General features: G+C 35.7%; 1 protein-coding gene across 5 annotated transcripts in view; it reads right to left on the bottom strand.

The window, feature by feature from the left end:
* Positions 1 to 22,204, bottom strand: part of CCSER1 (coiled-coil serine rich protein 1) — a 603,186-nt gene that overhangs the window by 260,544 nt on the left and 320,438 nt on the right. For all 5 annotated transcript variants that reach the window (XM_053941467.1, XM_053941468.1, XM_053941472.1 and 2 more), the window contains exon 8: positions 8,582 to 8,665. In XM_053941467.1, the coding sequence (XP_053797442.1) occupies positions 8,582 to 8,665 (84 nt within the window). The remainder of the gene's footprint in view (positions 1 to 8,581; positions 8,666 to 22,204) is intronic.

Genomic DNA, 22,204 nt, shown 5'->3' with positions numbered 1-22,204 from the left:
CATCACCCTGCTCTTGAAAGCAGTATGATAAACACACAGTTCAGCTAAAAAATTAGCACAAGATGTTCAGCTGCTTTATATCATCCTTTAATTGCATCACTTTTTATTTTTCCAGCCTATTAACCTGAGTTCCACTGCAAGCAGCCCCACCAGACAGGTCCAAGTTTACACAATTTATATGTATTCCTTCTCATCACCATACTACCAGCACAATAGCTCCACTTGCTTGTTCTAAAGTCACAATAATACAGCATCCTATTTCTCAACTAGCATAGCTGAGTGCAACCCTCATTTGTAAACTGAAACACAAATATCACACTTGGAGAAAGTCTGGTTTTATAAATCCTTGTGTTAATAATCGGTGAATTTTGATAAATAACATAGCCTGCAAACTCTATTACTCTTCTGGCAAATCAGAAGAGCTCCCTTTGAGAAAAACAATATCATCTGTAAGTCAAATTGGGAAGTGTAAGATAAATGTCTTCCATTATTACCAGAAAATGCTAAAATACGTTAAGTACATTTCAAATGTACTGAATTATTCATGAAGAACAGCTCTGGAAAAAAACTCACCAAGACAAAAAGGATATATTTTCACTCTATATTCTGAAGTCAACAAAGAATATTAAGAAACAGTTCATTGCTTTTATTTTCCTAGGTATATAGACCAATCTAATGAAAAAACAGTCAGAACTGAGTACACAGACAAACCAAATAAATGTACAAGTGAGATTAAGCTGACTTAATATTAACCAGTATCTTATTTTCTCCTTGTAATTTAACTGTAATATGTGGCTAAAAGTCAGTAAGATTGGTTTTTTATTTGATTTTTTTATAATGACCATACACTATTGTTTTATTTTCTTCTAATCAAGATACAAAGGAATACAAAATATTCTTTCAGTTATACTATCAGAGGAGACAAAATAGGAAACGAAATTACTTGAGCAATAATTTTTGGAAACAGCTTACCAATGGAAGTAGAAATCTGCAAGCTAGCTCTCTGCTAGGACACTACTCAGGCTTTTGTACATAGTCTTGTAACACACTTTTGTATCCACATGTGAAGTTTTACGACCACTTGGCAAGAATTCATTACAGCTCTTCAGTCATCTGCCTCCTCCCTGCAGGGCAATGGAGGGCATTTGTACAGCCCACTGCCTATCTCACCAAACACCCAGCTTAAATACAGAGTAATCAGCAGGTAATTTCTGAAAGCTTGGCTACAGAACCCATTCCCTTCTTGTTGCACTGGGATATTGATAAAACCTCATCAGAGCCAAAAATATTACAGCTGTATAGCAGTAAAAACACCTAAGCTTGCAAAAAGTTTCCACCCAAAAACCAGAAGTGAGCATCAATAAGCTTCTGGATAAAGAATTGATAAAACATGCACAGGACATTAAAAGATGTGCAGACTATGTGTGGTTTCTATAGAAAGAGGGGAACAGTATTTCAAAAGATGAAGAAAGACGCAGGAAATCAGAACAGCAGAAGAAAGAATCCAAGGGGAGCATTAAAGACCTGCATGGAAGAAAGAGGCTTGACAATATGACCAAAATGTGACCAAAACCTACCTCTTGTTGTAAGATTGCTATTCTGATTTAAAAAAAGAAAAAAGAAAAAAAAAAAAAAAAAAAAAAAAAAAACAACCACATAATTATCTGTTCAGCAGCTCTCCAGCCCTCCAGCCCAGCATCAGAGCATCAGTCCCACCCATCCTAGGTAATAACAGAGATAAGAGAGGGCATGTAGTATAATAATTAGCTACTCAAATCTAGAAGATCACTAGTACTTTATTCTATTTAATTCACTTCTCCAAACCATGGGAAACAGCTATGGCAAAGGGCATTTTTGCTCTCCAAAAACTGGAAGGGGCAACTTTCCCAGTTTCACAGCTAAAGCCTCACAGAGACAAACTAGGTATGAACCAGAACTTTTCTGTGGAAGTTCTACTCGAACTCCACATACCTCAGCTCTAAACAGAACTTAAAATCACTAAAAAATGTGTTTCAAAGAAGGCAGAGCACCTGAGGAAGTGTTTGAGCATCTTTTGAACCATGCAATATTCATGATTCAAAGTACAGAAGGTATCGTCAGTGAGAAAGTGCTCAGACTTTGAAACAGAATTTGAAACGGATTCTTTGTTGAATCTCTTAAATCTTGTGCATTTCAAATAACAAAATGAAATTGAGTAATGGAACAACAAAACTATACAAAACTTGGAGAGGATCTGTGGAGTCAGTCTCTGAAAAGCAATATTAGTGAGATGTAAGAAATATTTTCATGTAACTAATTTCTTGTTAGTTAACTCTTTTAGGGAAGGATAGATACTTCAGTTCAGCTTTTTGGTGACTAAAGAACAGTTTCTCAGTCCTAAAATCAAAGTATTTTCCTTTTTCCCCCCCTAAAAATTGTCATGTGTGAACAACAATGTATTATTTACAGACAAAAATATTTGATGTCTTTACATTCTGGAATATACTAAGAGTGAATGAAAAAATATTCACTGAGGATAAACACTACATTACACCCTTCCTTAAAAAACATCACTAGTGTGCAAAGAAAAAATATATTTTGGTATTAAAACACAGATGATTCTTCATTTGTGATGATTGTTATACTAGTGTATATGTACAGACTTTTCTGTGAATTATGTCCAGCTATGGCAAAGAAAACTGGACAAGACACTAAACTAAGATTGAGGGGAGAAAGGAGAAAACAAACAAAACATTATTTTTCTATCAGATCCTTAGCAAATTGCACAGACAGATATCCCCACATTGTGAAGAGCAAAAATAATTCTCCAATCAGAAAACTAATTATTTGAAGAAACAACACTACCAGTTGATACATTACACACTGTAGTGCAGTGCTAAGGATAATGCATTTATCAATCTGAAAGTCATCCATATCAGATGATTACAATAAAAATGTCACACAACTTTAGCAACATACTGAAGGTGTTAATTCGTAGAAATTAAACTACTGATCTTCAGAAGCAAAACAAACTTCCCAGCACACCTGTATTTGTTTTTAAGTAACATTACTTTTCTCGGTTGTCTTATTAACACATATAGGCAATAATATTTCATTAGATTATACAGATAGCTGTCATTTTCATGTCATCTCAAACCTGAGTACTTATTTGAGAATTTATCTAATATCACAAACTTACAATCAAGCAACAATGAATTTCAATACTTTTTAGCCAACTTTCATCCTGCAAAGGAAAACATCTACAAAGCTGAACTGCAACACAGAGTCTTCCTTCCCTGCACATCCCCAAGACGCCATTTCCATTTATCCTAAAATTCACCCATGTTCAGCTATCTTTAGATCTTCACTTGAGCAAAAATCGGTTAAAAAAATTAAGTGAAAAAAAAGGAAAGGTGACATTTAGACATACATTTTGTCCTTCAGAGAGATCAAAAAGTAAAGTTTTCCTAGATTTTGGCCTAAGGCCAGATCAGAATTGCCTGCTTATACTAGAAGGCCCATCAGTAAAACATTGCACATCTCATGAAGGCAGCTGTCTACAAGTGACACTCCTGCCAACGATAAGCACACATGGCACATTATTATTGAAGGACGGCAAGCCTTGGCACTGTGTCCCAAGGGAGACTTCAGCCAAATTCTGTATTTCAGGTCTGTTCATTTTGCAGCGTACTTTTTATTAAATAATCCAGAGCAGAGCCTCAGTTAGACCAGGAACACACTCTGTACTTGTGACATATTTTTTTATCTAGGCCGAACACCATGATATGACAATGTTTTGTAGTAAGAACTTAAACTCATATGCAGAATCACCTCTACAAGTGGCCAGGAATATTAAAGATCCTATCTGACTGGCAGCTTTTCATCAAGAGACTGGTGTAGACAAGGAGTTGGAGCCTAATCCCCATTGTAGGTTATAGGATATTGCCATTTTCACACTCTATGTCTGTCTTGTGGAACTGATTCAGAGAGTAATTACTGCTCAGATAAGCCTCTTCTGGAATATGTGCAATTAATTCTCCTGCAAAAAAGGGGGAAGATGCCTGACACTTTAATAATGTTTAAGTACACCTAATCTATTTCTTTTCCACTCCTAATTCTTCCTAAATATGGTGAAGAAAGAGGATTTGAAACTACTTACAAATGCTGGTTCTTATGTAAATTATCCATGTGTCTTGTAACACCCTCTCATAAAAACAGCTAACATGAAATAAAACTACAAACCAGCAGAATGTAAAGCAAATGGGTAATCAGTGTAAAGAATAAACTAGATTTTTCCAAAAATAAGGGTTCCTCTCCTTTACAAATGGACAATTGTTTTTAAAATTTTAGAAGTAGCGTGAACTAACGAAAATTTCTTTTTCAAAACAACTCAAAAAATTATTTTCCCCATGTGCTCATGACATTTTTAGCCCAATCTCATTCTTTGCCTGACAAAGGCAAAGACGTGATATTAAGACTGTAAAATTCAAGGGATCTGAACTGGCATAACTACATTTTGAGGTGATTTTTACACTGAATGTAAGCGTTTTTCATAAACAGTTCATCAGCAGGATTCAAATGCATCTAAGGTTTTCTGTTACACTTCAAAGCTGCGTAAAAAGTACTCATCCTCACCATACTTCAAAAATTGAGCAATTGGCTAATTGCCCATTATTGAAATCAACCTACAGAAAACAACTAAGCCTGCCATCACTCTTGCCCTCTAGGAATACACTGTATTTAGGATACAGCAACAAAACAAATAAATACAAAAACCACTCCTCACCAAAAATAATCACCCATCAACCCCCTCCCCCCAAACCACTGCACAAGTCCCATGCCCTTTCAAATCATTTAACTTAAGTTTTGGGCAGGGAGATAGAGCTTATTTATTACTTGAAAAGACAAGGGAAAAAAGTTTAAAAAATAAAAATAGGGCAGCTATGTTTTGTTGAGGTAACTCCTGAGTATCTAGCCTGAAAGGAATAACTTCTACAGCTGGAGGTAAAGTCCACTGTACCTCACTATTCCATAAATGTAGAAAGTCGAGCATTTGATAGAGAGCCACCTCCATGGCAGAAAAGTATTTCCAACACCTGGGCTATAAGGGGGATTAATTTCCTGACCTAACTTTGCCTCCAGTTCCACTCAGAATCCACTCGAGCTGCCTCACTACATTTTTCATTTTAGTGGCATAACACATGACTTAAGTCACACAGGGAATCAAGGTTGAAAGGATAATGGTGTTAAATCTCATTTTTCAGCGTGAATGCTGCTGTACCAATGACAACAATAGAATAAATGCTACTGTAAACAGCAGTCAGTTATTTTTGCCAATATAACATGAAAATATTTTCTGCTTAAAGTCGTTGTAAGTGCTCACACTGCAGTGGAAAAAAGATCGATTTGGAAAAATATATGGAAAAATGCAGTTGCAGGCAGACCTGGGTATGAGACAGCTGAGGTTACAAATATCTTCATGCCAATGAAAACTAATATGTTTATTTATTTTGGTTATTTTAGGGGAAAAAAAAATAAGAGAAAAGAAGAACACGTTCCCTGCAGAATGGATATGCTTAATTCAATTCCCTGGAGAACATTCTCACAGATGAGTACAGTTTTCAGAAAAGTGGTGGTTTGCACCCAAATTTTCAATTCCTGCTGAAGTTTACGATTTCCAGGTAGCTTTAGAGCAGGTTTGGGTACCTGACATTTCCGAAACAGGCATTTTTCAGTAGCTAATGGAAGCATGCAGGAATTAATTCCACTTCTCTACCTACCTATCTTTATTTCTCCAAAGACAGACACACTTCTGGTGACAAAGGGAGTCAATAAAAAATAATCACTAAAAAGGAGAACAAACTAAAAATCTGCAAGAGACTATTCTATGTTCTTCTTTGTTTATTAGGAAGTAGGTGATGGCTCCTTGTATTTTATCCTTTCTACCTGGGTATTGCAGCTGAGCATCTAAACCCCTATTTTCATTTCTTTAGTATTTAGCCTTTTCCCCCTTAAAAAGCTATGTAACAATTGCAAGTTCTGAAGCTTCATCAACTCACACTCCATTGACATTTTCCTCAGCTCAGCTCAAGGTTTCCTTCATAATGGACTCAAATGAGGTAGAAATGCTTTTTTTTAAGTATTTAAAAATTAGGGGGGAAAAAATCAGAGGGAAAAACTACTAGAAAAGCCTTTCAAATCTAGAGGAAAGCAAGAAGCAAAAGCTGCCACAGAGCCAAAATTTACCCAAAATTAACCCACTTTGGGTTAGTTGAAGAGTATTGCAGTAAAACCAACTAAGTAAGGGTTTTACATCTACATGTAAACATTCAACTTGAATGCTGGGAAGTACAGTTTTTTGTGTACTTCTCAAGAAGCATAAAACTGATTCCTACTCAAATCAAATTTATGAGCTATTTCTGAACTAGCATCAGGAGTCCATGACTTCAAGACAGGCAAGTTGCATTAACAAATTTCATATTTCCATATTCAGAGTGACAAATGGAACATGGTCTGCCCCAAGAAACAAAAACAAAAGTTTTAGTTTTCTATGTGCTATGTCTGTAATAAAACTGCAGCTATGTGAAAATACATGCAGTTTCATGAGCCAAAAATGACTGCTCTTAACTTCTGTAAACATTCACTTTCCAAATGTTTACAGTCTCAGAAACACACAAGTAAATGCAGCATTTGCAGAATATTAAAGCATGTTTCACATCCATGTTTTGCTGAGTTTTATGCAAGCTAGGAAAACATTATCAGAATTTCCTGGCAATCATTACAAATTTAATTCATTTTTAACAGCTCGGAAAGACAGCTTACTTTCCCTCAAAAGCACACTGAAAAAAGTTTCTAAGAGCATCTCACACAATTAGGAGTCAACTTCATCAGTGCCATCAGGATCCAGGGCAGCACAAGAAAAAGAGCACTGGATGTGCTGTATTGCAGAAGATCCAGTAGAGATTTAAAAAGTACACCTATGACTGTACTTAGACAACTCAAAAAAACAACACCACACAAAAAAACCCAAAAAACAAACAAACAAAAAACCCACCAAAACTACACCACAAAAAACAAACACTTTTTTTCCTATGATGTTCCCACTTGTTTTTTTTCTATCATAAAGAAAAAAAGGTTTTTTTCAATCATAAAGAAATCCTTATTTCAAGGCCCTGGGAAGTTGTACTTTTTTTCTGTTATTAGGTTCCCTGTGGGTCTTTTTCTCTTCAAATGATGAATTTTGACAGCATTTAACAGCAAATGAGCTACAGCTCCCTGCATCAATACATGGTAATTTTACACTGACAAAATTGTCCACCAGTTAAATAGCATATGTTCTGAACTAGACTGATATAAAATTAATGCTCCAGGACTGCGGAGAAGTTTGATGCACCCTGTGCCCCATTTTGTAATTTAATTTTAGATAATAATTACACAATACATCATTTCTTAATGTAGCCAAATACAAAACAACGAATATTGATGATGTGTATTTATTTTGCAGATGTTAATATAGCAAAGAAATCTTTCACTCTTGGGCAGGATAACATTTTTCCCATGCAACTTGAAACTTGAGTTATTTGGCATAAAAGCGTATTCCTGCTTTTAGTGAGTATAAAAAGATGCAGTAATGGCTAGACTTGAATTAATTCTGTTCGAGTTCTGAGCTAGGCACGAGAGTTACAAGACAGAAAGGCACAAAAATCCCCTAAGGTAGATCAGCTAATTAAGATCTAATTAAGGAAACAAACCCTTGTCCCAAAGGGTGCTTAGACAAAATCTTAGGTGCCCAAACAGCTGCAGCTTTCATGGAAGGTATGCATGATGTGCTGAATGTCCTCCTGAAGGTGGTGACCCTACAGGATTTGTCTCCAGTGAGAGAGGAGGTGGAAACTCCCTGTCATTTATTTGAAAATACTGAAGACATCCATGCTTTAACCACATTCCATCAAAAAAGGAATGTTAAAATTCTGTTCCCACAGCCTTAGCAAAAGAATAAAATGCATTTTCACCTCTTTAGGTTTTTTTTTTTTTAATTGCTGAATTATGTATTTTGCTTCAGTCACTGGAAAGTATTTTATCAATCCTTAAAGCAGTAGTAGCCAAGCATTAGTAGCTCATATGCTAAGTAAAGCTTCAACAAGTGTAAGAATATTTATTATTTTATGCAAAGACATCTATTATGGAGAGAAAAAAACCCTTATTTCCTTTTCTACTGAAGAATCTCATAGATGTGAAAAGCAGCTCATGGGAGAAGTACTGACAATTTATCAGGCATGTGCATGGCCCTTCAAGATTTATGGCATATGCATACAGTACTGTGCTTATCTGCCTCTGATCAGACAACTATCAACACAATGTGTTCAAAAATACTTTTACAAGCAGTGAAACTAGACAGTAGCCACTTCAGAGGCTGACAAGTCCCTAGAAAAGTACAGTCAGTGTTATCAGTGTATATCTGAATGATTAACATAGCCTTAGGCTAGTAATTGTGTTACAGGTGTAAAATTCTATTTCTTTAATAACTGCCCTTGGAGTGACATTATCAGGGAAATGAACCTAAAACCACCCAGAAAAACCCCCCATTGCTTCTCCTGCTTACCAGCTCCTCACGAAGCTGGGCTATGAGTTCGTCTCTCTCCTTCAGCTGCAGCTTCATCACTGAGCATTCATCTTTTATTCCATCCTAGAAAAACATCAAAAGAGATGTTATAATAGGCTTAACACTTCTATTTTGCTCATGACAAGGTGAGGCTGTTTCACATAATTACATTCAAATAATGAAACTCCATTTTTCTTTGTCATGTGTGGTATTTTCAATAACATTTCCTAAGTTGCTGCATAAAGAAATTAATGTATCCAAAAACATTGCACAGAAATTTGAATAGCTCCCTGCACAGAAGTCCATTTCATTGTTTTCTGAATCTTTCAACTCTTTTTACTGAAAATCCTATCAGGTCATTCCTTTTAGTCTGAGAAACAGCTATGAAGTGTTGTAATTTTAATCATACAAAACAACATTACAGAAATATCAATTTAGAGCATTACTGCAGAGCTCTTGATCTTGAAGAGATGAAAAAGAAAGCACAACAGACATCCACAGGAAAAGGAAAGGACACTCCCTATCCATACATCTTTTGTTGTAAAACAGCAGCAGTTCTGGTATTAACTGGGGGAGGAAAGAATATGGTTTCCACTTAGTGAAGTAACTACTGTAACTCAGTCTGACCTGCACGAAAGTGACCCTAATAGCTAAAACTGTACCCAAACCCATGTCCAGGAGACAGGCTGCAAGCTGACCCCAGGAAATCTCATGAGTTCATGTAAGTCTCAACGCCATATTTGAAGAAGAAAGATCAAGTTCTGTCTTGTTCTGATAAATATCCCAGAGAAGAAATTCAAATTAATAGACTGTTTCTTATTAATAATTTCTTATTCAAATTAATAAGAACTGTTGAAAAGCAAACTAACCAGCTTGTTATACAACTGTAACAGAAGAACTCTATTTTTACATTCTTCTAGCATGGAAACATTTGTTTGGGAAGTTTACTAATTTGGAGCACTATTATTAAAAGAAAACAAACAAACAAACAAAACCTAGAAAACCACAATCCACATGACAAGAAAACTTTTGGAAATCTGGTGGTATATTCACAACACTTATTCTGAAAATAAAATGGCACCTCTAGTTATCAGCTAATAGCAGTATAAGAGTGCAGCAATCATTTAGACTGTGTAGAGTTCAGAGGTTCTAAAGAGTATAACCAGTGTGATAAACTTGCACTCTGCCACTACTAATTGTTTGTATTTCCAAATAAACACAAAAACACAGGACAAAAAAATTAAGAGTGTGATCCCATTTTCGTCACATAGAAGGTAATAATTATAATATTCCAAAGTAATTATATTGCTCTAACAGAACTGGAAGAAGAAACGAGACACATGTGCGTAAATATTGCAAATATTTAAAACAACTGCAAAAGAAAGAGCTACACCATTTTTTGCCACCTACACACTACTTCGGTACTACTATCGATCTTCTGAAAGATCCAAACTTATAAAAAAGCCAGAACTCACATTATCTCTGCTAGGGAAAAAGTCATGGAAATTTTCTTTATTATATGCTATTGAAGCATTTTATTATCTACTAGCAGATTGATGTTTAGGCACATTAGCTGAAAATAAAATTTTAACACATCCCAGAATACAGCCTGCAGCACTGAATATGATATTAGTACGTATTTAACATTACTGTTAGCAGAAGTATCTGCTTCTAAAAAATATGGTTTTAAGTATCAGCAACAATTATTTTATCAAAGCAAGATCTTTATTTAACAAAATGGTTTTAAAAACAATATGGCATTAGCTATGGTACCTCAAATTTTTTTATGTTGTTCTGAGTTCTTTTTGTCAGCCCAGTTTTACATGGTTGCTACCTTTTGGATTTCTCCTTTTAAACTTAGAATAAAATAGTACAATACACAGTGGGAAAAGAAACATATCAAGGCCCCATAGCCAAGACTAGTACAAAAATATCTTCCAGAAAGCATGCGCAAGCAAATCCAGGAATGAGGCCTGTAACATCGTGCTTCAACCACAGCAGGACAGATTTTTGCAGTGAGCTTTGGTACTAGGTTTTTTCTAAGAGGCAAAGCAGAACTCCCTTGGACTAGTGAGAGCTTGAAGAAAGATTCTGCCTCAGGGAGCTTCCAAAGACTTAAAACCCACAGTGCACCTCTCCTGGCAAAAAAACAGTCAAGCACCCAGCTGGATTTTCCTCATGCATGCAAGGAATGGACCCCTCCTGCTCAGCACAGTTCTCCAGGCACTTAACTTCCACATTCCATGCAACAATCATCTCATAAAATTTAGACTATAACTATCCTTAGAGATTAGAGAAAAGCATGTAGGGCTAAGGTTTTTCCTGTGCACTGCCTCATTTCAACAAAACTCTGATTAACCCTTCCAGCGGGACATGGTGCTTGGAAATCGGTGCCCTGCATTATCAACTCCTGCACAGGCCACTGCAGCCTTGTAAAAGAGCACCCTGTAATTTCTGGGATGCTTGAGACTCTTAGGTTTGGACTCTGCGATGATTTTCGCTGAGGTAGACTTAACTTTCTTCACAGAAGCTTGTACAGCACTACAGGTTGGATTTGGTCTGGAAGCAGTGTTGATAATACAGATTTTATTTTCTTTTTGCCAAGCAGCACTTATACGGCATCAAGGCCTTTTCTGCTTCTTGTACTGCCAACTGCAGTGAGGAGAGGGGGGTGGCACAAAGGAGTTGGGAGGGGACACAGCCAAGACAGCCAACTGATCCAAGGAATATCCCATCAAATATGGCATCTTGCTGGGTATGCAAAGCAAGGGAAAGAAAGAAGAAATAGTGATGGTGCTCATCTTCCTAAGTCACCGCTACACATGGTACAACCCTGCTTTCTTGGAGCAGCAGACAGCTGTTTGTTGTTGAATGCAGAACAAATTTAGGATGTTATCTCATTTTGCTGCACAGTATCTGCAGAGGCATCAATCTTTCTTCAAATACAAGAACGTGAATAAAAGAAAGAAAACACACTGTCAAGCAGTTGACTGCAAAAAGGTTTGGGCAATTTCAATGTTGCAGACACCTGACTGAATGTAGCACTAACAAAATAAAAAAATGTTGTGGAAAAAACTGTTGTCAGAACACTGAATATTGTCCCTCCAGAAAGAAAGTACTGAAATTGTAGCAGGAGAAGAGGCTTGGAACTTACTTTTCTCATGAAAGAACCAAAATATTTCAGCAAAGGATTGCATGAATGATATTAAAGGAATTCCATACTATGGAATGCTGTGTTATTCATTAGTCTATGGGCAAACAGCAATGTGTATCTGATGGTGTGAATTCAGGAATGGATCATCTCTATTTCTTCTCTACAAGACGTCTGAAATGCTTCATTATCTGCTCAGAAACTATCATACAGGGCAAAAATGCCATGAAAAGATCAAAAAAAAATTTGAGAAAAGCTTCTCAAGGTGGATGAGAAATAGCAGACACAGTCTGATGGGGATTTATAGTACAAAAAACAACAACAAAAAAAGCCCAAACCTCCCAAAAACCCAGTATTGCCTCCTAATGAATCGTCACAGCAACAGATATTAAAGAAGAAATAACTTGAAAAGGATGGCCTGTTTCTAGGAAAGCATGCACTCAAATGTATTCTAAATCTATACAAAATCTTACTAAGCTGGAAAAAACCCAAACATTTCACTCATAAAGTAGGGTTTTCTAAATACACTTTGAATACTTTGGGGCTGTGAGAGTTGGCCTCTTAGCTATCTCCACATTCCAGTAGACACCCTACCCATGTATTCATGTGTTTAGAAAAGTAAGTCCAATTACAGTGTATAGGGCATGATCACATTTGAAAAATATGTCTCCTGTTTTTTTCAGCCCTTACAATATTTATAGAGTGTAAAAGAACAGACTGTCATATAAGTAGACTTCAGAAGTCAACTACAATCAATTAAGTATCCGCAGATATAAAAGTCTGCTAGGTGACATTTCCTTTTTCTATTTATTAAACCAATACCCTTTGCCACTTTGATTCCTTATCTTTCTGCAAAATGAGTTTATGCCAATATTTTATCAAAGCTACTAGTCCAGTAAGAACATGAATACTACAAAATTATCAGTCCAAATAATTGAATCTACACTCTAGGCAGGTTTTCATAAGATACCTGTATGCACTGCAGCTTTGAGGGTATTTTGCGGAGCTTAATAAATTATATATACTACATATTACATTGTCATTATTATTCTCATTGTTTTCATGAATGCTATTCATTATTTCACTATGAAAAAAAGGATAAGAATTCCGCTCTCAATTGTAGTAAGCATGTCCATGACTCTGGAAATGCTTGATAAAAAGTCAATTAACACCTCATTGTTAAAGAGAACTGTTAGACAGCAAAATCCATAAACAGTACATCTTCAAACTACTTTCTTTTATTAAATATAGATAATCAAAAAAAGTTTTGCAGACTAAATTCCAAGTGTATTTCATAAAAATGGAAAAGTAGTCGTGTGCAAAAAGCTGTCATTTTCTTCACTTATATCCCCTGGTACTTAAAAAAATTCCATTATTTAGATGCAAGTTCATTATGAATCTCCTGCTATTATTTCAAACATTTATGGTCAGAATATTCTTCAAACTGTCACCCTTTTACTTACTTTCCAGTTGCTAGCTATGACAGTGATTGCTATGTCTCAGTGCCAGTATTTTTCTATTTTAGTTTAATTCTGATCATTTGGGAAAATGCTAAACATAGCAGCAAATCTGTTTCTCCTCAGATCAGGACACAAGATGAAAAATTGTACAGTGTGTGAAGACAGCTGCAGCAGGTTATGCATAAGTGCCAAAAAGAATAATCATTTTAAATTTGAAAATTTACTTTATACCTCCTCATACTTTGGAACATAGAGGCATATTGTGCTTACTGTAATCAAAGTGCTATAAACAGAACCAAGTATTCCGGAAGATAAATTTACTGCTTTTCCTCTGGTACTAAACAGAATATGTTTCCAACGAAATATCATAGAATTAGAATACAATAAAACTCATTTGATAAATGCGCTGAATTTCAGATGCTAAATGGATTGTTTACCAACTTAGGGCACTGCAAAAATTAACAATTACTTAGGGTATCATGTCTTAAGAAAATAATCCTGGAACAAACAAAACTAAGAAATTTAAAACTGAATTTCAGGTCCAGAAAGGTACACAAATGCCGTAACAGTTGAAGCTTTCTCTCAGTTATGCAGCAGATCTCTGCAGAAAAATTCATAAATTTCTGGATATCTATCTAGAACACTCAGAGAAAACACAAAGTTTAACATGCACAGTATTTTTCTGCAAACAGCATAGGAGTCTAGAGAGGGATTGTGGATGTCTTCTATGGTTCACTTTATATCACCTGACATCAGAAAAGCAACAAGTAGTTTAGTGGCTCTAACGTGAAATTTTCTGAAGAGCGCTCCTATCATTCTCCAAACTGAGACACCACTTGTGTTAACATGTTTTACCAAAGGAAGAGCATCTACCTGAGTTTACATGAGTAGACTGCTGGATATTACAGACCATGTTTTCAGAAATGTGTTTTCAGTCATATCATGAGTACTTGCACTGTTTATTTATTACTTGCACTCTTGTTTTAATCATAGTCCTAAAGACCCTAACATTAGCAGAGAGACTAAGTCTGCATTGTTTCTTTCATGCGTCAAAACAAAGTCACTGGTCTGGTCTGCTGTAAGCACACCATGGCACCTCATATACACAGTGTGACTTTTCCCTTTCTGTGTTCTCTCGAGCTCCACCTACAGCATCACTACATATCTGTTGTATCAATCCCCTTCAATCACACCAAGAGAGAAATTATTTGGCTGGCTGCATTTCTTCACATGTGCAAGGCATACTGATTTTGTTCCTTTGGCTCATCTGTTGTTTTGGTGCCTTGCCAAATTAGTTAGCCTTGGCTGGAGTCCCAACAACGCTCCCAAAGAGCATCCCTGCTGACTGCAGGCAGTGGTCACACTTAACTCGTCTGCTTCTCATGTCACACTGCCCCACCAGCTGTTGTTGAAGTCCAAAACACGGCTGAGACCAAGTCCATGCTCCAGAAATTTCCATTAAAGTATAACACAACAGCTCAGAGCAACTCCCATGACCATCTAGACCCAGCAGAGTCTCACTCCAAGTTATCTTTCCATTAGGAAAAACACAAATAAAATCCTTAATCAGCTTTGTAAACCCTGATTGTACCAGAAAAATACATTTTGTACATCTTCTTTCCACACAGCTCCAGTATTGAAATTGTTCTAAAGGAACAACTCTCATTTCTTGATCACGAAATCAAATGGAGTTTGGGGAGCATAGGATCTGATCTTCTTATGATAAATAAGGGTGATTATTCCTAAAAAAAGACCTATGCAATACTGTAACATATTCTAAATTCAGTTACATGGAACATGTCAATAAATATTTTACTAGGTGAATTAAGGCAGTTACATCCATTTAAATACTAGAATTCAATTGATATTCAACTGTGAAGGCAACACTCAAAGAGACTATATAGGATATGCTACTTTGACTTCAGACATTTATGAACAGAAAGCTAAATTAACAATGTTTTCTTCAGAATAAGCCAAATTCCGTTAATTCTGAAATACAGATTAAGTAAATTAATTTGGATTTTCTGTTTAACTCCAGCTGAAATTTTCTCTCCTTCTGAGTGATAATAAAAAGCATTAAGTTTAAAAGTATGAAGCTTGATGAATAAACTGCAGAACATGAAACCTGAATGATTATACCAGGTGAAGCCCAAGATATATCTAACCTGCAGAAATCATGAATAGCAGCCAAAAGCATAACAAAATACATGAAGGCATTTTTCCCGATATAACCAATCCACCAATTCTCACTTTATGGCCAGAATTCACATATACTGAACAATGTCTTCTTTGGTGATATCCCTAAATAAATTCTACATTAATGTAGAGAAAACAAGTGAAACAAAACCCCCTAACCTTCCTCTGGTTTTCAACCTGCTGTGGAACAATGCCATTGTTCCTGTTTCCTTAATACAATGTAGGTGTATTTCCTATTCATCTCCTCTGTGAGTTCCATTATTTTAGAAAACCACATGCTTATTGTGTAACTACTGTCATCTCTGTTTGAAGCTAGCAAATATCTTCTTCCTTACACAGAACATCTGGTATCTCTGATCAAAACCTTCCTCTACCCTTGGACTGAATATGCCATTCATTTGAACCAGGTAATCAGGATTCTTCTAAGAATAAATGCTCAACTGTAAATCCCTTTAAAAATATATATATTTTAGTAAGTACTAAGGAGGTCTTTTCAAGGAACTATGCACCATGTCTGAAAGTTCTCTTTCCTCATATGGAAAAACAGGATTGCTCTTCCCTTTGCATACTCCATTGCATCTGCTGGCATTGAATCTCAACTGCCTTCCATCTTTACATCATTTAGTATGATTAGATCTTTCTGCAACATTTCAAACTCCATTTAAATTCTGATTGTTCTGGACCTTCTAGAAGTATAATTCTTCCTTTAACAAACAGCTACTTGTGTCTTCTGTACTGTACTCCTGATCTGCCATTAATCCAAGAGAAGACTTTTCTACTCATCTTCTTATTTTTTAAGAGCCTTTGATGAAGGGCTTTGTTGAAAGGGTTTTGGAAATTGACTTAACTACATAAAACCAGATCATTCTTATTCACATGCATGACTCTTCCAGCAGACTTCTGAGGTCTGATTAAAATCTCAGGAAGTCAGTTCTACTCTTCCCCCTTTATTATACTCATTCATGGTCCAAGCAAATCTATTTTCCAGAACAGTTTCTACTAATTTAACCAGTAACAAACTCAAATTAAAAGACCTTTTTTAAAAAACCCAACAAACAAAAAGCAGTTGTCTATTTCCATCTGACATTCAGCCATACAGATCAGAGCAATAGATGAGAGGCAAGAGTTAGCAGTTCAACAATTTCTCATATCGGTCTCAGAATGAGTAGCTGGTGCAAGATATTTTCTATTCTCTGCTGTTATATTACTATTCTCAGTTATTTTAAACTGGCATTTCAAGACTCATTCTTTGGATCAGTTCCCCCAATGCTGCTGATGCATCTACTGATGTGGAAACAAACAGCAATTTTTTTAATTATAATTTTTATTTTTCTTCAAGATAATCTTATTTGCCAAGAGTGCTTCCTTAACCACCATTTTTTTTCAGCATTGCAAATTCTCTACAAGACCTCACCACACTTATTAATTTGATGAAAGCCTTCTGTAATCAGGGTGGGGTTTTGTTTGTTTGTAATAGTATGTTTAATATTGTCCTATTAACTCTCATTATCATCAGGGATAAATATATTCATAACCATTTTTTTTCCTTAACGTCAAATCAGCAAAACCAAAACCTCTTCACCCTTTTACAAGCAAACAACCTTATTAATCATGTTAATAGATATAGACTGAGAAACATGAAAGAATATCCATAAAATCTCTAACTGTGTGCAAATATAATTTAATCTCCAATTGAAACGCAGCCACTTTTTCATTTGTATGTCAGTTTCTTTCTGCCAAACAGCATGACAAAAAATGTTCAGGCCAAAAAAGTGAAGTAAAAATATCTGCTAACCTGCGGCATTTTTGTAGAAGTTTCATTACTGCCATACCAGTAAATGTATTTCTTCATATTCAGAAAAAAATGTCCTAAACAAAACCTCATTTGTCAAAACAGAAGGAGACAAGTCCAAATTGGATCCTGGCTGCCCCAAGAGATCAACAGAAAAGTTTCTTCTAGCTCCAACACAGGCCGCTAAGCTTAAATCTCCCCTGAATCCAGTGTAGTCTTCTACTATCAGCTTGTATATGTGACATAATATTTATTATTTTATGCTGAATTCAATTAATCAGCTTTAAAATATTCTTTGTCCTGCCTCCTGGAATCACAAGAAAATTTCAGACAGGAGGAAAGGAGAGTGTTATGAAATAGTGACCTTGGTTTCCTCCAGTTTTGAGGAAAAATGTGACAAAAAACCATTTTGTGCACAAAAAGGACAAAATACATATTTTTATTTTACCATCACCACTTTACCATTACCATTATTACCATTTACATTAAAGCCAAGTCAAATTTTTCTTTAGGATCAGAATAAAAATATATAAAAACAATTTTTGATTGATGAGGATGATTCAGGGAAGAAAGCAATGAATAAGTTTTTGGATCTTCCAAGTACACTAGAATTAACAGAAGTAATCTTATTAAATGCTTTCAGGAGAGTAAGAAAGGAGAAGGGATGCAACCAGCTCTCCTTGAAGTTATCATTATGAAAATACTGTGTCATTCCAGGGAAGTCTTTAGGATCAAATATACAAATGCTTGCATGCATGAATATCGTGTGCAAAGAACAAACACATTTTCTTTGACAATCTTTGACTACACTAGCCTGACAAATTTATTCCAAAAGGTTCCCTAGATCCACCATGGTGACACAGAAAATAAAGAAACCCTCATATTTAGATAAAGTGAAACCTCAGATGTCCTACTCTTTATATCATGAGGGTGCATTGAGAGAATGATATCCTCTATACTTAATACTTGCAATTTACTACTGCTTAAAGACTGTTGCATAACCATCCTATACAATATTACTGACCCTTTAAGTGAACAGCAAAATGATGCACAGCTGGTGAGCAAATCAGTAAATCATGTTGATATTTTAGAATGCCTTACTACACTTGACGTAAAGTTTACACATATAAAATGTGAAGATTGTTTGCTGCCTTTATCACACTTGCCAAGCACAGTTGGATTTGTTTCTCCACATAAAAAAAAATTTATCTCCTCTTTCACCTGCAGCCATTTAGCACACTGAGCTCTGACACACAGATCTTCTTTAGACCCACTGAGGTCTTATCTTCTAATCAGTAGTCAAGACTAGATTCTGAATTACAGTGAATATACTTCATTGTAGTGAAGCCAAGCAGTAAACTAGACTATATATTCAGTATGACTCCCTCCTCTACTGCATAATCAATTACTTACTGACCTTAAATGGAAACACATTTTTCAGTTGAGAATATACTGTTGTTCAACCAACAGGACATTTTGCTGCAAGTTTATGCAGATATATCAATCTTTAAATACCTTCCACTTTGCATACATACAGAAAATCAAATATCTGGAGTGACATTATGGTCATTACAAAAGACAACACTTGTTTATGATTTTTTGAGGGAAAAAAAAAAAACAAAAACCAAGGTTTTGTCAAATAACTGAGACAAACAAAACTCAGCTATCATAAGATAATCATCCTACAACAGCATAACTACAAAGATATTACAAAACTTAAATCTCTTCAGACAATACAATACCAACTATAAAAGCCTACCTAGTTTGGCCAGTATAGAAAACAGTACAGTTTAATTAATTAGTACACCACTCACCAGCATAATAAACATGCTAACACAGAACTGCTCTCCCTGATTCTGAGCTACCATGTAAAGAAATGTATCAATGCATTAAGCCAAATATATAAAATAATATGTATAAAATAATACAAAAACATGCCTGTGGGCTTTGACTTAAGAGCACTGGAATGCTAGTAAGGACCAGGTAACTCCATCAGTTAGCTGTGATTTGCTATTACTAGACTTTATCTGTTACATATGGGGAAAGTTGTGGAGTTAGAATCAAAGAAAAACGGGTGTTTTTTCTAGATGTATATTTATTTGCATGAATCATCTCTTTCCATTCATAAATCTTACTGCTTAATTCTCCAATATTTGTCATTATGAAATAACCTTGCAATCTCTTCTTTGCTCATTTTGAGAAAACAAAGAAAAATGCCAAGAAACACAGCCAAAAATGAGCTTGATGTTATTTTCTTTAGGCAGTTTCCCCAGAGAGCCAGATACTAAAAGATTTTGTGTAAGTCATATTTTACATGATATGTGTGTGCCACAGAAGCATTAATTATTCCATCACTTGCAGTGCAATACTAGACCTCATTAAGGTCCTGCATGATTCTTCTTTCACGTCCATTAGATGGACTTAGCTGCTTACCGTTTCCAATTAAAAAGCATATTCCACTTAAAGCATACCTCTGCTTTCTCCTGTTTCTATGCCAAAAATGGGAAAATAGATGCATTTCAGTATCCATTTTTTTCCTGGGCATGTGTTCTACCCTACACTGCCAGAGAAGCTTAGTCAATAGCTGTGGTGAGCAAGACTGGATAGATAAATGAGCTCATTATAATTCATTAAAGAGTGATGTGGGGATGACTGCCCACTTTAATTAGCTTTATTAGTGTAGGAAATTGTTTCATATGCCAAGCTCATCACCAAGCATGCCTGGAAAACATTAGAGTAGTAATCAAACTTGATACAGAACCTTTCATTACCCTGTAAGGCTAAAGGCACTTATAATGACAAGGAAAATATTAAGAAGATGGACACAAGAGTGGCTAGCATAAAATAATATATTGTGTCTAATAATTCAGTGATAAACTGCACAGTGGTGATTTCAAGTTAACAATTTGGTGGAACAGCTGTGTTTCCATGGCACACCATGTGCTCTTCCTCTAATCATGACATTAACTGACAGTAATAGATTTAGAAGGTTTAATAGGTCAGGTTTGCTCAGATAATAAATCCTAATGCAAATTAACTATGACTCAAATATTTTAATGAAAAATCTTAATTGATAACTGGATTTTCTTCAGGAGTACGTGAGCCTCTTTTCCCAGTCACGCCTCAGATTAGCAAACAGATTTCCACATATTTCCTGGTAATTCTAAGTTGTAGGTAAACAATAGGTAAAAAATACTTGTACACAAAAAAAAAATTAGATAAAATTGTAGAAGATATGGAAGACAAGAAATAGAAAATCAGCCTAAGAGTTTTGTTCAGTCTGCAAAAGCCCCACTGAAGAAAGGATTATGTTCTATCATCTACTTTTTTTCAATGTTTAAAGGCCTAGAACATATTCACAATCAAGGTCTCTCAACATTAATCAGATGCTTTAAGGTGTAATATCTGTAACCTCAATAATTTATTCCAATCATAACTACCTTATCATTTTAATTATACTCACTTTCACTCTAAGCAACAATGAATGTTCCTAAGCCCTACCTTCCTGATTAGTTTTATTTTGCATAAATTGCTTAGTATTATCAAGTTCGATATCTAATCAAGAGTTTAACATTTGTTTTAATACAAATGTTACGGAACTATCTATAAGCACCCCTGTTCTATTCATGGTCAGAGCATGTCATGAGACTATATATAAAATAGTTCATAAGATCAGAGATGATCAAATTTTTCAATAGCACAACATAATGAAGTATGGCAAATTACGGCTGAGCATATTTTTAGTGATAGGAATTCTTTCCATTTTAAGATAATTTTGGTGTGGTTTTAGAGTGGCATATTGGAAGATTTCCCCCCTCCCCTAGCCCACCACTGTAAGATAACTGAACAATGTGCAATAAAAGTGCTTCCCAGCTCTCAAACATACCATTACATTTTCATGCCTTGCGTTGTTGAGCCACTCCAAACAACCACTACCTCAAAGCAATTCTTTCTTTTCAAATTTTTACAAGCAAAACACCAGTTACTCTTGAATTTTTGAGTGCAAAAGAACAGGTTATCTTTCTGTTTTCACATCAGAGCAACTGTCCATTGTTATTTTGCTTCTTGTATGAAAATTGTTGTCCCTAGAACCTCATTCCTTAGCAACATTCCCTGCAGAAAGGGACTCCACCAGCTATTAGTTGAGTATAACACTACTGGGACTGACAGGGCAGCAGCATCTGACTCTCAGATATTTTCAAATTCCTGTTGAAAATATGCTGCATGTAAGTAACATGGAGGACTAATAAAAACAAATAAAGCAAGTCAACACACAGACTTCAGGGTTGACTTCTTTACAGTTCTGTGTGTCATTATCCTAAAGGCAGTTGCTGCTACTGCACTGTAGCTCACAGAACTAATGAAATGAGCCTTACAAAAGCCTTCTGACATAAGTCATGGGTGTCATGGTTGTGATCCTAGAGAAGAGGAAGCTGAACAAAAAGGACAATGAAAAAAATCTCAGAATAAAATGGCTTTTATTTTCCATTTCTTGCCATGACCATAACTGAATTCTCTTTTGCTTGTTATGGCTCTCAGACTCCTTAATCCTCTTTATCCTGTATTATACCTGCATCAGGCATAATTAGGGACTTCACAGTTTTCCTAAGCAATGCTGGTTTGGAGCCCAGGACTTCACACTCCCTAAAGTTTTCCAGACACTTGAGAGTGGGTAGAGTGAACCTAAAATTGAAAGTATTTACCATAGGATTCCTGGGTCTACTTTCAGTCATTGAAACAGATGGAGGGATTTTTCAGGATCTTATTTTACGCTTGATTAATACTGATTTCCTAACCAGTTAGAAGATGTATGCTTCTCCCTCTTGTACATAATCTTTCTGAGGGTCAACAGTATCCCTAGCAACTAACTATGAGTATCTAGTCAACACATGAATGGGGAAACATTTTATGTTTTAATCATACAAAGTAAGGAGAAACATTTTCTGCAGTTTAAGATGTGTAACACTGAAAGTAGAAACAGAACAACGCCAGCCCACCATACAAGCCCCTTTCACATCCAGGTG

The sequence above is a fragment of the Vidua chalybeata genome, chromosome 4 (genome assembly GCF_026979565.1).
Source record: "Vidua chalybeata isolate OUT-0048 chromosome 4, bVidCha1 merged haplotype, whole genome shotgun sequence".
NCBI lineage: Eukaryota > Metazoa > Chordata > Aves > Passeriformes > Viduidae > Vidua > Vidua chalybeata.
This window is presented reverse-complemented; position numbering and strand designations above follow the sequence as displayed.